Source organism: Emys orbicularis, chromosome 13, assembly GCF_028017835.1.
Source record: "Emys orbicularis isolate rEmyOrb1 chromosome 13, rEmyOrb1.hap1, whole genome shotgun sequence".
Lineage (NCBI taxonomy): Eukaryota > Metazoa > Chordata > Testudines > Emydidae > Emys > Emys orbicularis.
The window spans coordinates 47,883,945-47,897,860 of record NC_088695.1 but is presented as its reverse complement, the minus strand read 5'-3'; the positions used below and the strand labels follow the sequence as shown (position 1 = coordinate 47,897,860).

The 13,916-nt window shown below is 56.6% G+C and overlaps 2 protein-coding genes across 3 annotated transcripts; one reads left to right on the top strand and one right to left on the bottom strand.

Annotated features, from left to right (window-relative positions):
* Positions 1-2,912: 2,912 nt before the first annotated feature.
* OXLD1 (oxidoreductase like domain containing 1) lies at positions 2,913-4,481 on the bottom strand. Of its 2 annotated transcripts, none has more exons than XM_065416094.1 (2): positions 4,336-4,481; positions 2,913-3,634 (listed from the first exon to the last, which is right to left on the bottom strand). In XM_065416094.1, the coding sequence occupies exons 1-2, from the start codon at positions 4,479-4,481 to the stop codon at positions 3,175-3,177; spliced, it is 606 nt and encodes a 201-aa protein (XP_065272166.1). In that variant the 3' UTR covers positions 2,913-3,174. The 2 variants fall into 2 exon arrangements, with proteins under 2 accessions (XP_065272166.1, XP_065272167.1); XM_065416095.1 differs by having other exon boundaries at positions 2,913-3,654; positions 4,336-4,410.
* Positions 4,482-4,644: 163 nt separating this feature from the next.
* CCDC137 (coiled-coil domain containing 137) lies at positions 4,645-10,672 on the top strand. The gene is made up of 6 exons (XM_065415823.1): positions 4,645-4,727; positions 5,836-5,966; positions 6,621-6,834; positions 7,517-7,599; positions 9,234-9,313; positions 9,692-10,672. Exons 1-6 carry the CDS (start codon positions 4,645-4,647, stop codon positions 9,902-9,904), a joined length of 804 nt encoding a protein of 267 aa, XP_065271895.1. The 3' UTR covers positions 9,905-10,672.
* Positions 10,673-13,916: the final 3,244 nt, after the last annotated feature.

The window sequence follows — 13,916 nt, the reverse complement described above, 5'->3', positions numbered from 1 at the left end:
TGGAAGCAACAGGGTGGATTTAAGGAGGCAGCAGGTAATTGTTCACACTTCAATCGGAGCGGGACTCCCCAGCTAAAAAAAAATCACACACTGACCTAAGACCTTTACCAACCCGAGCGGTCAGCAGGCTGGTTTGAGATCCCACTTCAAAAACCTGCTCCTGCAGCAGCCCAGAGCCCCCTAGCACCACACTGGGGCAATGGCCCAGCACTGACCCCAAGGGAACAGCTCTCTTACACTCCCTGGGTTTTCAGTGCAGGTCCCCCATGCCAACGCTGATTCCCCCTGCTCTTGGTGAGAGAGCCCAACCTCCGATCGCACGGCTGCAAGCCCCTAGTCAGCAAAGCCCAGCACTGCAGCACTGCACTCAACTGCAATTTTGATTGTAAAATCCCCAACGTTGCTTTTTGCTGTTTATTGAAATGAAAATGAAATGTAATGTGGCTAAATGTAAAGTAATGCACATTGGAAAAAATAACCCCAACTATACATACAATATGATGGGGGCTAATTTAGCTACAACAAATCAGGAAAAAGATCTTGGAGCCATCGTGGATAGTTCTCTGAAGATGTCCACGCAGTGTGCAGAGGCGGTCAAAAAAGCAAACAGGATGTTAGGAATCATTAAAAAGGGGATAGAGAATAAGAGGGAGAATATATTATTGCCCTTATGTAAATCGATGGTACGCCCACATCTCGAATACTGTGTACAGATGTGGTCTCCTCATCTCAAAAAAGATATACTGGCACTAGAAAAGGTTCAGAGAAGGGCAACTAAAATGATTAGGGGTTTGGAAAGGGTCCCATATGAGGAGAGATTAAAGAAGCTAGGACTTTTCAGCTTGGAAAAGAGGAGACTAAGGGGGGATATGATAGAGGTATATAAAATTATGAGTGATGTGGAGAAAGTAGATAAGGAGAAGTTATTTACTTATTCCCATAATACAAGAACTAGGAGTCACCAAATGAAATTAATAGGCAGCAGGTTTAAAACAAATACAAGGAAGTTCTTCACACAGCGCACAGTCAACTTGTGGAACTCCTTGCCTGAGGCGGTTGTGAAGGCTAGGACTATAACAGGGTTTAAAAGAGAACCGGATAAATTCATGGAGGTTAAGTCCATTAATTAGCCAGGATGGGTAAGGAAGGGTGTCCCTAGACTGTTTGTCAGAGGGTGAAGATGGATGGCAGGAGAGAGATCACTTGATCATTACCTGTCCTGTTCACTCCCTCTGGGGCACCTGGCATTGGCCACTGTCGGTAGACAGGACACTGGGCTAGATGGACCTTTGGTCTGACCCAGTACGGCCGTTCTTATCTCTCGAACAAGCAAGGAAACCTCCAGCCCAGGGAAATAAATGTTATGTTCTCATCTCACAATTCAGAGCTAAGCCAGGCTGTTCAGTGCATTGGACTCAACTGAGATGTTTTGGGGGGAGATCTCCAGGTCCAAAGTGTCACTAGGGATCTATCACCCCCTTACAGAACTGAAAGGGGACCCACAATCAGCAGCTGATTTATACACTCTGCCCCCTGGTTCTACTGCAGTGAGAATGTCTGACCAGAAGAGGGTGGGATGGACACAGCCACCTCTGCAGAAGGAGTTCCCTCTCCCCTCCAGGAAGAGAAGAGAAACCCCATTTGCTGTTTCTTCATGCGAGGGAACCTCCCCCATTCTCACAACCGGCTGCACAGTAACAGGTGAGGGAGCAAACTCACTAAAGAACCAACAAAGTGAGGGCACTGCCTGGTGAACAGGGTTTTAATCGTGTGTGGACCAGTGTAGCTTCCCTTTACTAAGCGATAGCAAGCCTGGCAGAGTGCAGACTATATAATCAGTGCAGGCTCAGGAAGCCTTGCTAGAGCGCCGGTATTAAATCTTTGCTGCGAAGGGATACAAAGGGTCTCAGGTTTAGTGTGGCTTAGCAAGGTTCTGCCCTGTTGCGAACACAAGCAGATCCAGCTTTCTCCTTGCAGTTTATCCCATCTGCAGTCAATGGTCTAATGTCCACACTTCATTCATCCAAGATGCAGATAAAATCCACACGCTCACCGCCCGGACTGGGTACTTTGCCCCGACGAGGCTGGGGTGCCAAAAGTCAGCTGCAGCCAGCTAGGGTTAACCAGAACGAGCAGCAGGCTGGTGCCATTGCTTGGTAACTGCTGAAACCCCCTTGTGCAAGGACAGGTACCCACGCTGAATACAGTCACCTCTGAGCCCAGTGGGCCAGCAAATCCCACTGGCCCACAGGAAAAGCCATTGCCTCAGGAGGAGGAAGGGACAGGTTACAAACCCCAGCGAGGCCTCCTCTGAGAAGAAACACTGGGCTCCGGCAGCCAACCCCATCGGAGGGGCCGACATGCCAGAAAGCCTCAACAACAAGTGCTTACAACATGCTGACGCCTCTAACGAGTTTAGAAAGACACAGCAAACAGGGTGGTTCTAAAGGGCTCCCAGGCCCTCCCAGGGAATTGGCGGTTATGCACTAGGCTCTTCAACTCCAGCCACCAAGCAGCTGGGTGAGGAAGCAGTGCTAAGGATCCGGAGGGGAGCCCAGCTGGCCGTGCATCAGGGGAGAGAGAGGACTATTTATCTAGTCGACAGCAGGGGTTTTAAAGAGGGCTAAGGGACTTAAACGCCCAGAGAAGGTGGGATTTGGGTGCTGAATTCTTAGTCCCCTTTGGGGAGGGGGCGGGGCTCTGGGGTCAGCCGGAAGTGGGGGCAGCCAGTCTAGATGTTAAACAAACACTCTTAAACCAGTGTGTGTCAGGAGCGACTCCACTGGAGTAAGCGTGAGACAAAACGTGAAGTAGCAGCAGCTAGGAGCCCATGTCACGGGCCAGGGCCCCATCACAGTAGGCGTTGCACAAGCCCAGAACAGAGAGACAGGCCTAGAAGAGGTTCACATTTTTAAGCACACGGGTATGAATTTATTCTCACCGAATTTCCGCCAAGTACTGTAACTCTTACCAATAAATAATGGCAATCCTTTACCAACTGGTAGTCAAACTGGGTTCTCGAGCCCAAGAACCAAGCTTAAAAGGAGATGGACAAACTCTGTTAAATGAGGAGCCTTTTTGGAGAAGGGACAATAAATAAATCTGGGCTCGCTCGCTCTCTGGAGTTTGTAGTGCCATGGGAGAAGAGGAGCCATGTAGTGTAGGCTGTGAGCATCAGTCTTTCTTCATGCGGAATCTGATTTCCATCTTTAAAATCATTTTAATGTTCTCATCTTCTATGTGCTTTTCCACAGCTGCTAAGGCCTGTTCTCCCCCATCCTGGTAGTGTTTCTGCAGTTCCTCTACATATGCAATCCAAACGCAGTTGTGGCAGCCACTCATACAGCAGTTAGTGGGGGGAAGCAGCGTTGGGTGCTTGGAAAAGGGGGGCTTTGTATCTTTCAAAGGCTCTGAGCCCCCCGCAGCGCCAGGCTCTCCGTCGCTCTGCTGGGGATCAGTCTGAGAGCCATCTCCTCGGGTGTCCAAATGGCTTAGATGGTGGCTAAAATCTGCTTTTGTCAGGTCCACGGAAAAGCTCCGAACGCTGCAGAAGCAGCTTTTTAGGTGGTCTCTGTGAGGGAGCCCGTCCCAGAAAGGAAACCCACATCTCTGCAGTCTCCAGCGCTCCGTGCACCTGAAGAGTTGTAGATTTACCTGGCAATTAATAACAAACTTACAAGAGATATCGAACGGTCACACGCCGAGGGCTCCGCACAGCCGGGTCTGGTCCATCGTTCTGATGGCCATCTGCGCCGATGGGACTATCCATGCGGCCCCTGGGGTGGGCCCAGCAGCGCGCAAGGCTTGCAGCCTCCCTCACAGCGCCCCAGGCCCCAGGAGCGGCTCGGGTGCAGGGAGAAAAGCAGGATTCGGTCCACCAAGTGCACTCAATAACCCCGTATTGGGGATGGAGGAGATGGGTCCAAACACAGGCAGGAGAACCCTCCGTCCCCAACCAGTCCCCTCCCCCATACAGCCCCCCTGCTCCAACCCTCCTCCCCCAACCAGCCTCCTTCCCCTCCCCCCATACTGTCCCCTCCCCCATACAGCCCCCATGCTCTAACCCCAGCCCTCCAACAGCCCCCCTGCTCCAACCCTCCTCCTCATACAGCCCCCCGCTCAAACCCCAGCCCCCCAACCAGCCCCCTCTCCAGATCCCCTCCCCCATACAGCCCCCCTGCTCTAACCCTCCTCCCCCAACCAGCCTCCTTCCCCTCCCCCATACAGCCCCCCCGCTCAAACCCCAGCCCCCCAACCAGCCCCCTCCCCCAAATCCCCTCCCCCATACAGCCACCCTGCTCTAATCCCAGCCCCCCAACCAGCCCCGGTGCTCACCTGGGGACAGGCCCCGGCCGCGCTGCTCCGCCCCGCCAGACCCCGGCCGCACCGGACCGCCCCCTGTAGTAACATCCCGGCCGCGGCGCCCTGACAACCCGCTTCGCCTCCGCATAAGCGGCAGCTTCCTCAGCCAATAGCCGCATCGGTTCCGCTCAGCGCGAACCAATAGTTGCGGAGGGGGCGGTCCCTGGGGACGCGGACCAATGGGAGAAGGGGATTGGAGGGGGCGGGGCTCCGGGGTCAGCCGGAAGTGGGGGCAGTCAGGCACGAGGAGGCGCACGTGGGCGCAGGCGGCTCCCAGTCCCGATGGGCAAACAGCCGCCGCGGGGGGTCCGGGCGGCGCCGGGTCCTTCGGGCCGCGGTGCTCGGGGGGAGCCGCGCAAGGGCAGGTCGGTGCCGCCCCGGGATCGGTATCTGGGCTCGATGCGGCGGGGGGGGGGTGTCCCCTTCGGGTCCCACGGGCTCTGCGGGGGCGAGCCGGGGATGGGCTGATCTGCTGCGCCTGTCACCGCGGCGCCTGGTCCCTTCCCTCGGCCTTAACGCGGCCCATCGCGCTGGTCTAGTGCGAGCTCCTGCCTAGCACAGGCCAGTGGACGCCCCCCCCCCCCCCCCAGTGACGCCTGCATCCAGCCTCTGAAGTGTGCGACTGGCGCCGCCTTATCGCCCTGTGATGCCATCGCCCGTTCTGGGCCTTGCCTTGGGAATCTGCCTCCGGGCAGCCACTACACCACTGTTCCCCCCCCTCCCCCCCACGTGTAGTGAATGTGGGACTCTTGTTTTACCGGCCGGTAAGGCAACACCCCAGTCCAGCCACTGAGAAGAGGGGTGCAGTGTTGTGTAGCTGTTGGGCCCAGGATAGGAGAGAGACAAGGGAGGGGAAGGTAATATCTTTTGTTGGCCCAGCTTCTGTTGGTGAGAGAGAGACAAGCTGTCAAGCTTACACAGCCGTAAGAATGGCCATACTGGGTCAGACCAAAGGTCCATTTAGCCCAGTGTCCTGTCTTCCGACAGTGGCCCGTGCCAGGTGCCCAGAGGGAATGAACAGAACAGGGAATCATCAAGTGATCCATCCCCTGTCGCCCATTTCCAGCGTCTGGCAAACAGAGGCTAGGGACACCCTCCCTGCCCATCCTGGCTAATAGCCATTGGTGGACCTATCTTCCATGAACTGGGCTGGTTCTTTTTTGAACTCTGTTATAGTCTTGGCCTCCACAACATCCTCTGGCAAGGAGTTCCACAGGTTGGCTGTGTGTTTTAAACCTAGTGCAGAGCTCTGTAAGCTCAAAAGTTTGTCTCTTTCTTCAACAAAAGCTGGTCCACTAAAACATATTACCTCACCCGCCTTGTCTCAGCAAGAAGAGGGACGGTCAGGTGGATACTGGGCCTGTCTCAGCTCAGACCCTGCCTCCCATTTACCTGGCTACCCATGCTGCGGCAGTGAGTTCTGCACTTTCCCTGTCCCCGGCTTCTGACCTCGCTACGTCTCTTCCTTTTCAGCCAAGAGAAAAAGAAAACCAACTCAAAGCCCAAACATCTTGATGAGCAGGAAATCCCCTATCGGCTCCGGGAGCTCATGAAGAGCAGAGAGGAGATGAAAAACCCCAAGAGCAAGAAGAGAAGGAAAGCAGGTAAAGGCCAGCCTCCCCGGGACCTTATTAACTCACCTGAAAGATCCCACCACACACAGACTAGGCCTAGTTTACACCACTTACGTTGACTTCACTGAAAATGGGACATGGCCCCACCACAGGGGATCAGACCATAGGTCCCTCCCATTGAATATCCTGGTTCCAGTGGTGGCCAGTACCAGCAAGTAGCAGACACCCTGTAGGAGGCAGTTCTGGCATAATCTGCCACCAGGTACTGTTCCTCCTACCCCATGTCAGTTGATAGTTGTCTCGTGCTCTGACACAGGAGGGTTTACAGCTCTTCTTAGGCCTGGTCCACACTAACCCCCCACTTCGGACTAAGGTACGCAAATACAGCTACGTTAATAACGTAGCTGAATTCGAAGTACCTTAGTCCGAACTTACCGCGGGTCCAGACGCGGCGGGCAGGCTCCCCCGTCGATGCCGCGTACTCCTCTCGCCGCGGGATCGATTTATCGCGTCTAGACAAGACGCGATAAATCGATCCCAGAAGATCGATTGCCTGCCGCCGAACCAGGAAGTAAGTGTAGACGTACCCTTAGGAACAAAAAAAATCTGAGTTCCAAATTCCCAGAGCCCACAGATCTTTCTTCTCCCTTCCTCTGGCAAATGCTGTTATGATCTTGGCTACAGTGAGCAAAAGGAAGCCTGCGGCCCCAGATCCTGCAGCCCCCCAGGGTGATATTCCCGTGCCCAAGTTCAAGAGGCGGAAGCAAGAGTCGGTGTCGGCTTACTTCCAGCGCATGGAACAGGAGACCCAGCATGTCCTGTTTCTTACCAAGAACCAGCTGCAGCGCGAGCCTGAGGCTGAGGAGCCGGCCCCGGAGAAGTCACAGAAGAAGAAGGAGTAGGTCTGGGGGGGGAAGCTCATGCGGAGGCCAAGGGAATGCTCCGATGTTGCTGCGTGGGGCCCAGTCATGGCTCCTAGTGGCTGCAGCAGGGGCTTGCCTGAGCAGCAAATGCAGAATCAGCTCCTGCCTTCAGAAATCGCTGCTTATCCTGTTGGCACTGGAGTTGTATTACTGGGGGGAGGGGAGGAGACCAAGCCAGTCCCCAGAGGGAGCAATTAACTGGCACCAGCCATGGCAGAGACGGGCCCTATCCTCCCCCTGGGGCCAGTACAGGAACTTTCCCTCCTGGGGGCAGCATCGCCCATCATCAGCCATCCAGCAGCTGGTACTGAGATCACACAGGGCAGCCTGTGCAGACCCGCTCTGAGGAGGCTGCTGCACCTGCGTGATACCCAGAAGGCTGGGGTGGGGAGTGTACCCCTGGAGGTGAGGGAGTGGAGTTCAGCTCTTAAAGGGATAGTGTCAGGTTAAAGATCAGGGGCCCTTGGTGCGCAAGGTGCTGCACACACAAGTAGTAAGAGACGCCCCCTGCCCCGGAAGCTCGCAGTCGGAGTCAGGTGTAAATCCTGCAGATGGGACTGTTCTAATCAGAGCGTTAGCACCCTTCCTCCCACCCCCAGCACCCTTTTATTAACAAGCTCTCCATCCCCTCTAAATGACCCGGCTCGGCGTCCTTAGATTTCAGAATAAACGACTGGAGAAAATGCGAAAGAAGCGAGAGGAGAAGAAAGCAGCGATGCTGGAGAAGGCCTTGTTCCAAGGTAGGAGCGGGTACGGATTGGCAGTCCTGTGCTGGCTCCGGGCTGGGACATGGAGCCCTGGCTCTTCGCCATACCCGGGGGAGGGGGGGGGGTGTAGAGGAGGTTTGCATTACCTGAAATTTGGTCCCAAGTTCTCTTGCTTCCTTGGCTCCTCATTATCCTGGCTCTGTGATGGGCTGCATACGCCCAGGGAGCTTCCTGGGAACACACTGTGGGGCCCAGACAATAGCTTGCTGATGGGGCAGTACTTCCTCCAGCCTGCCTCGCGAAATGCTGCCCGCGGATCCTCGTTAAGCTTGGGATTCTGCTTCACTCCCTGCGCTGTGCTGTTCTGCAGCACTGTTCAAAGCGGCTCTCCCCAGAGGCGGCTGCATTTCAGTAGCAATCACTGTATATACTGGGTCTTTAAAGAGCTTTGGGGTGGTGGGAGCTGTTGGGTGTCTCTGCTGACTCATGTTGACCTGAATTTGATGGGTTAGTTTTTATGGCTTGCCACTGATCGCATTTGACCAGAAGACTTATAGGTTTTTGTCCAATTTAGACTACAGAGTTTAAGAACTCAGAGAGTTCTGTATTGGGAGAGGACTCTGGGGGTGCTTGGCAAGAACGCATACACTGAGGACAATACCAATTGATAAACATTGTATTGCCATTAACATAAAAATAAGGAATGCAATGAAACTTAACTGCAAAACTTCTGGTGGTAACATTTTTATTATAAGTACCTTAACCTAACATACTCACACCCTTTCTTGAGAGCCCGGTAATAGGAGGTGAAGGACCAGCCTCACTCCTGGCATGCCCGATTACACGATGGTGCTGGCTTCCCCAATGGCTAGGAACGTTGAGTAGTTCTGCTGCACAAGCTGAGCTGACAGCGTGATAGAAGATAGAATAGATAGATAGATGAAAAGCACTCCAAGAAACCGAAGCTTTAGGAGTTAAGAGCTTAGAATTTAGAGGAGTGAAAACTAACCTAACTTCCTAAGAGCTCTCTTACAAGGTATTTTATAGGATCCTGCCCTATGTAATATAGGCCCAACCTACTATACCCAAATCTTATTTCTGTACCCTAAGAAATTTATGGGGACCCTTCTCCTATAGGTTAGTGGATTGACACTTTCTAAATATATTAATGAGGATTATCTCACTCCCAAACTGCCAATCTAGGCTCTCTTGATGGCCGCGAGTTGTGGTGTACCCTGTGGTTACCAACCGGTTGCAGAAGCCGGATAAACCTGTGATGTGATGTGGATAGTTCCTCCCTTTGGTTCCCCAAAGTTCAGGGACCATTCTTATCGGTGCCAAGGGTTGCCAGCTTTTATGCTGACCTATTCATAACTAATTCTACTTTTTGCTGTAGAGCAGATCTTACAGGCCGTTAGGCTTCTTGCATTTCAGCAAAACTTATTATTAGGAAACACATGTCTCAACGCACCCTAAATTCCAAGGAATTAATACTGATAAAATGTAAGAATAAAATGGATTAATTTTAGAAAACGAAACATATTAATTAATACGGCTGGCTGGATTAGTAGGATAGAATAGCTGGCAAAATAATCCTATGGGCTACACTTGCACCACGTCCAAGATCTCGAGCAACATTCGTCTCCTCCCCTGCCCCTTCCTTTCAGATCCAGTCCAGTTTGGCGAGGTCGCCATGCAGCCGCCAGCGCTTACTGTGAAGCCCAGAAAGGGGGCAATCAAAGAGAAGGTAAGCTGTTGCTCCCATCTCATTTCAGCCCTGGGCTTGTCACCCAGCCCTGCCAATGCTGCTCAGTCTGACCCCCCCCCCCCCTCAGCCTGGGTCTCTCTTGAGCAGAATTCCCAAGTTATGGGGTTGCCAAACTCTCTTGCCAGGGCCCTGGACTTGAAGCCAGCTCTCCAGAAGGACGAAAGCAGAGTGGCACCAACCTGCTGGCACCGTGGGGCCTCTTGACAATAGAGACTTGGAAGCCCCCGGCATCAGTCACTGCCCTTTGGCAGGTGCCTTCTCCCTGCGCCCCGCTCGGCGGTGGGCTCCGTTCCTGGCATTGACCCTCTGTCCCTTAACACGTGTCGAGTCTCAGCGGCTCTCTTTCCATTTCTGTAGGCTGGTCCGAGGCAGCTCCTGCTGACGGCTCTCCTGGCTCCCGGCCACACGGCTCCTGCCCGCAAAGCTGCCCCCATGTCCCTCGCTCGCCAGCGCATCGTGGAGGAGGAGCGGGAGAGGGTCATCCAGGCCTACAGGAACCTAAAGAAACGCAGACAGCAGCAGGCGTCTGAGAGCTGCCTTGCGGGGGACAAGCAGGAGACGCCAGTCTGAGCCCTCGGGCAGCCAGTGCCGTCCTGGGGAGGAGACGGACATGGCTTTGGTCTCTCAATACATGGGGGGATGCTGATATGGTGAGAGGTGTCCTCAGGTGTTCCAAGGATCTGCTGTAGAGGGAGGAGCCCTCCCCACTCAGTCTGACTGAGTCACCAGGACACAGGCCCACGAGGGCAGGATCTCACAGCCCCTCCCTCAGTGTGTGGAGCACAAGGCTCTTAGCCAAGCACCGACAGCAGCCAGCCCCTCACCTGGTGCAACATGCTGCATCAGGCCCCAGAACTCTGCTCTGCCCCCTTCCTGCCGGAGCAGAACCACCTGTGACGGGAGGGTGCAGGTCACTCCAGCCCCCGGACCCAGTCTTTGGGATCCGCTCCTTGTCGCTCGCAGGCCCAGCCCAGAGGCGACGCCGTGTTAGCGGCAGGAGGCAGGCACGGCGCCATGGCTTGGGCTCTGTGCGGAAGGAAGGGTAAAGGGAGGTGCTGGAAACGCCCATTCGTGGCCATGTATCCCTGCTGCTCTCCGAGTACCGCCTGCCTTCTCGGCCGGGGGAGCTCACTGGGCCGGCGCCCAGAGGTGCCGAACCCGCTGATACGAAACACTCGCGCTGAGCTGCCTGTTTGTGTCCCTGAGCACCTCACCCTCACTGGGCACACGCAGGGCAGACCCCCGCGGTGGCTGCAGAGCCGGCAGGCTGCTCCTGCCAGCCGCAGCTTGGGGATGTTTGCTCCTTCAGCCAAACTGAATAAACAGCAGGAAAACGAATGGAAATCTCCCCTGCATTTCTTCACCCATTTGAACCCACCTTTCCTGCCCCGAATCCCCGAGCAGGGGTCTGCTTCCTTCCCTGCCCTGCAATAGCAACGACTCCCCGGCAGGTGGCAGTCTGCACCCAGCAGCATGCCCTGGGTAGCCAAGCCACTGGCCCCCTCCCCTTGGCCTGCATTCCCCAACGTGGGCATGACTGCCGGCCTTTGGCAAGGGGAGACTATCACATGGATACTGCGCCCATTGCTACAGCCGGGAGAGGCAGCTCCTGCTAGGTGCACGGCTTGTTCCATAGCCCGAGGCAGATTGACCGTGCGCTAAAGTCGCTGCTTGAAACTCAGAACTCCTGGGCTCTCTTTGCCGCCTTGCTGGGCAACTTGTGGGCTGTGTGTGCCTGTGCCTCAGTTTTCCCATGTGCTATGGAGAAAACCAGGGTTTGAAATGGGATTCCCTTAGGCAGGGTGTGGTCTGACCGTCCCGGGGTGGTGCTAGACAGGGCAGCATGTCTTTGGCCTGCCCCCTGCAGGTCTGTCTGCGCGGCACAACGGGGGCCCCCATCCATACCCTCCCCCCTGCCCCAGGTCGCGCGGAGTTCCTGCCTCAGCTGCTCCTGAGCCCTCTGTCTGCCTCCGTGCTGGACGCTCCTCCCGCAGCTTCTGCCAGGCACTGAGGCTGCTCCTCTGTCCCTGCGCTGGGGTCCCCTTACCCAGCACCTCTGCTCCCACCCGGAGAGGTGGGGAAGAGAACGGCTTTGGGGCATTTCCTCAGCAAGCCACTGTTTTGAGTAGGTCCTACACACACACGCAGTTCCCAGCCCTCACCTCCCTGGTCCCTGAGGGGGTTCCCCTCCAGTTTTAACAGCTTTTAGTTCCCCTGGGATCCTCCCTTTCTAACCATTGTGCCTCCCCCATCCCAGCTCCCTGGCACCACTTGCAGGAGCGGGGTGGCAAGGCTGAGCAGAGAACTCTGTCTGCATTCAGCAGGGCTGGGGCTCCCCCACCCCCCACACCATGGCGTTAGAGGGTGGATCCCGTTCTTGAGGCCAGGAGCTCCAGTGCCCCCGGGGGAGACGAGTGGCAGCTTGTTTGGGGGGCAGAGGCTAAGCTGTTGGGTGTCCTGATGGTTGCTGGGCCAGACACCAGGCTGCCCTTGACTAGTCCCTGCTGAGGGCCCCCCCCACTCGTCCCCCAGACACACGCCACCAAGGAGAGCAGCCCCTGTTTGTTTGAACAGACACGCTGGGGCCTTGTGCTGGGAGATGAGCCGCGCTCCACTGGCTCCACACGTCTCTCCAAGGGGTAATTATGGCTGGTGACGGTCAGTCTCTTTCCTGACGTGCTAATCACAGGCCTGGGCACTGCCAGCCCTGCCCCACAGAGACAGATCAGCTCCAGGGGCTCAGCCCCTTGCCCCCACTCCCAGCCCGACTGCAGTGACCTTCCCTGGCCGGCGGGAGGCTCACGTTCTACCCTGGCACAGCCTGCAAAGGGTTGTGGTTGGAGCCTCTGCCAGCATAAGCCGGAACCAGCCTGGGCCTGGAGACGGGGCAGGAAGGAATATTAATCCCTGCCCCATGGGGTGTTGGGTGTATGTATCGGGGCTCTGGATCTGCCTGCTCCATGCCCTATGTAACCAGCCTAGTGCCCCCAACCCACCTGAGGTAGCATTGCCAAGTGAGGTAGCCCAGCAGCTGCCCCCCTTCCACCAACGTTCACTCTCTGCCCCACCCTGCCCTTCTCCAGACCACGGTTAATGGGCTTGAAACTGCCCCAGGTTCCCCTGAGCCCGGGCAGCGTGCTGCACCCCCGCCCAGCACACTGCCGGCTGCTCCAGCCCAGGGCGTAGCCAGCCGGAAGGAGCAGAACCTGGCTGCTGGGCGGATCTATGGCCCCGGAGGTTGGCACGTCAGGCCGAGCGCAGAGGGCTCCTGGCACAGCAGCTGTTTGTGACGGAACCGGCTGGGGGAATCCAACCGGCCCTGCAGCCACCTGGGCCGGGGGAGGATTATGGCAGGGTGGGGTCGGCGAGCAGAGGGCGCTTGGCACCTCCCCATATCAGGCCCACCGAGCCCCTGCACCAAACTCTGCTCTCCTGGGCAGTGTTCTTTGGCCCTGGCCTGGGCCGGCCAGGCCCCCGCTACTTCCATAGCTCAGGCTGGCGCAGCCGCCGGAGTGGGAAACATATTCCCCCCGTCCCTGCCTGTTTGTCTCGCTCTCTGGGCTGAGCTGGGCCGTGCACTCAGCCCTGCCCTGCAGCCCAGCGGGGTGGGGCACCCGTCCCAAAGTCAGCAAGATGAAAATCTGGCAGCTGCCTCCTGTGTCATCATGGGGACTTGGCAAAGGTGCTGGGCCAGCGCGCCCGGGAGCCCAGTGAGAGGCACCACACGCCTGGCTCCAGCTGATCCAGCCTCTGCTCTGTGTCTCTCTTTGCTGAGGACTGGGACACCCCCCAGGTGACTGCCCCCTGCCCTGCCCCATTGCAGTGGCCAGCTGTGGCAGAGCAGCTCTCCAGCCCTCCCCCCACCCACCCAGCACCGTGGGGATCTCCAGTGGCTCAGCTGGGTCACCATCTTCAGTCCCCCCCTTCCGCGATCACCACTGTCCAAACTAAGCGTCCCAACCTGTCTTTACCACAAACAAACCCCTCCCTCCTGCCCTCTCTGGGCTATTCCTCAATCTGTCTTCAGGGCTCAGCTTGCAGCCCCCCTGCAAGAGTCCCCCCCCCACCCCCAAACTCTGGGCTTCAGCCCCAGCCCCCATAGTCCAGAGCTAGGTCTTCTGCTTTCCCCGGGCCACTTCCTACTAAGGCTTTTACATTCTCCCCAGTCTCTTCCCTGCTTAAGCCGGGTCTCTCCCAGACCTCCCTGCGCTGAGCAGCCTACCTGGTTCTCCCCCACAGCTGGGCTTCATCCCCACTCAAGCCAGGCTCTCCCTCTCGCTGCAGCCACCTTCTGCCCTTTATAAGGCAGTGCGCAGGCCCCTCAGGTGGGGCTTGTTCTGTCATCAAGTTGGCGTAGGCCCCGGCTCTGTTACTACCGGGGTTGGAAGCTCTTTGGGGCAGGGACTCGCTCTTGGCTGCGGGAGTTCCAGTGCCCAGCTCCATGGAGGGCCCCGACCCCCAGCTGGATTCACAGGACGCCTGCGATACACCTGACGTTTCCCACACCAGTGAAGCGCTCGCCCTACGTGATGGCTGGTTTCCCCACTTTTCCAGGGTCATTTGACTGATTGGGACCAGCCAG

Bases quoted from the DNA above. Each gene is read 5' to 3' on its own strand.
- OXLD1 (XM_065416094.1), bottom strand. From the start codon at position 4,481: ATGCGGCTATTGGCTGAGGAAGCTGCCGCTTATGCGGAGGCGAAGCGG. The intron at 3,635-4,335 runs GTGAGCACCGGG...ACAACTCTTCAG, and splicing joins CGGCCGGGGCCTGTCCCCAG to GTGCACGGAGCGCTGGAGAC.
- CCDC137 (XM_065415823.1), top strand. From the start codon at position 4,645: ATGGGCAAACAGCCGCCGCGGGGGGTCCGGGCGGCGCCGGGTCCTTCG. The intron at 6,835-7,516 runs GTAGGTCTGGGG...CGGCGTCCTTAG, and splicing joins AAGTCACAGAAGAAGAAGGA to ATTTCAGAATAAACGACTGG. The intron at 9,314-9,691 runs GTAAGCTGTTGC...CCATTTCTGTAG, and splicing joins AGGGGGCAATCAAAGAGAAG to GCTGGTCCGAGGCAGCTCCT.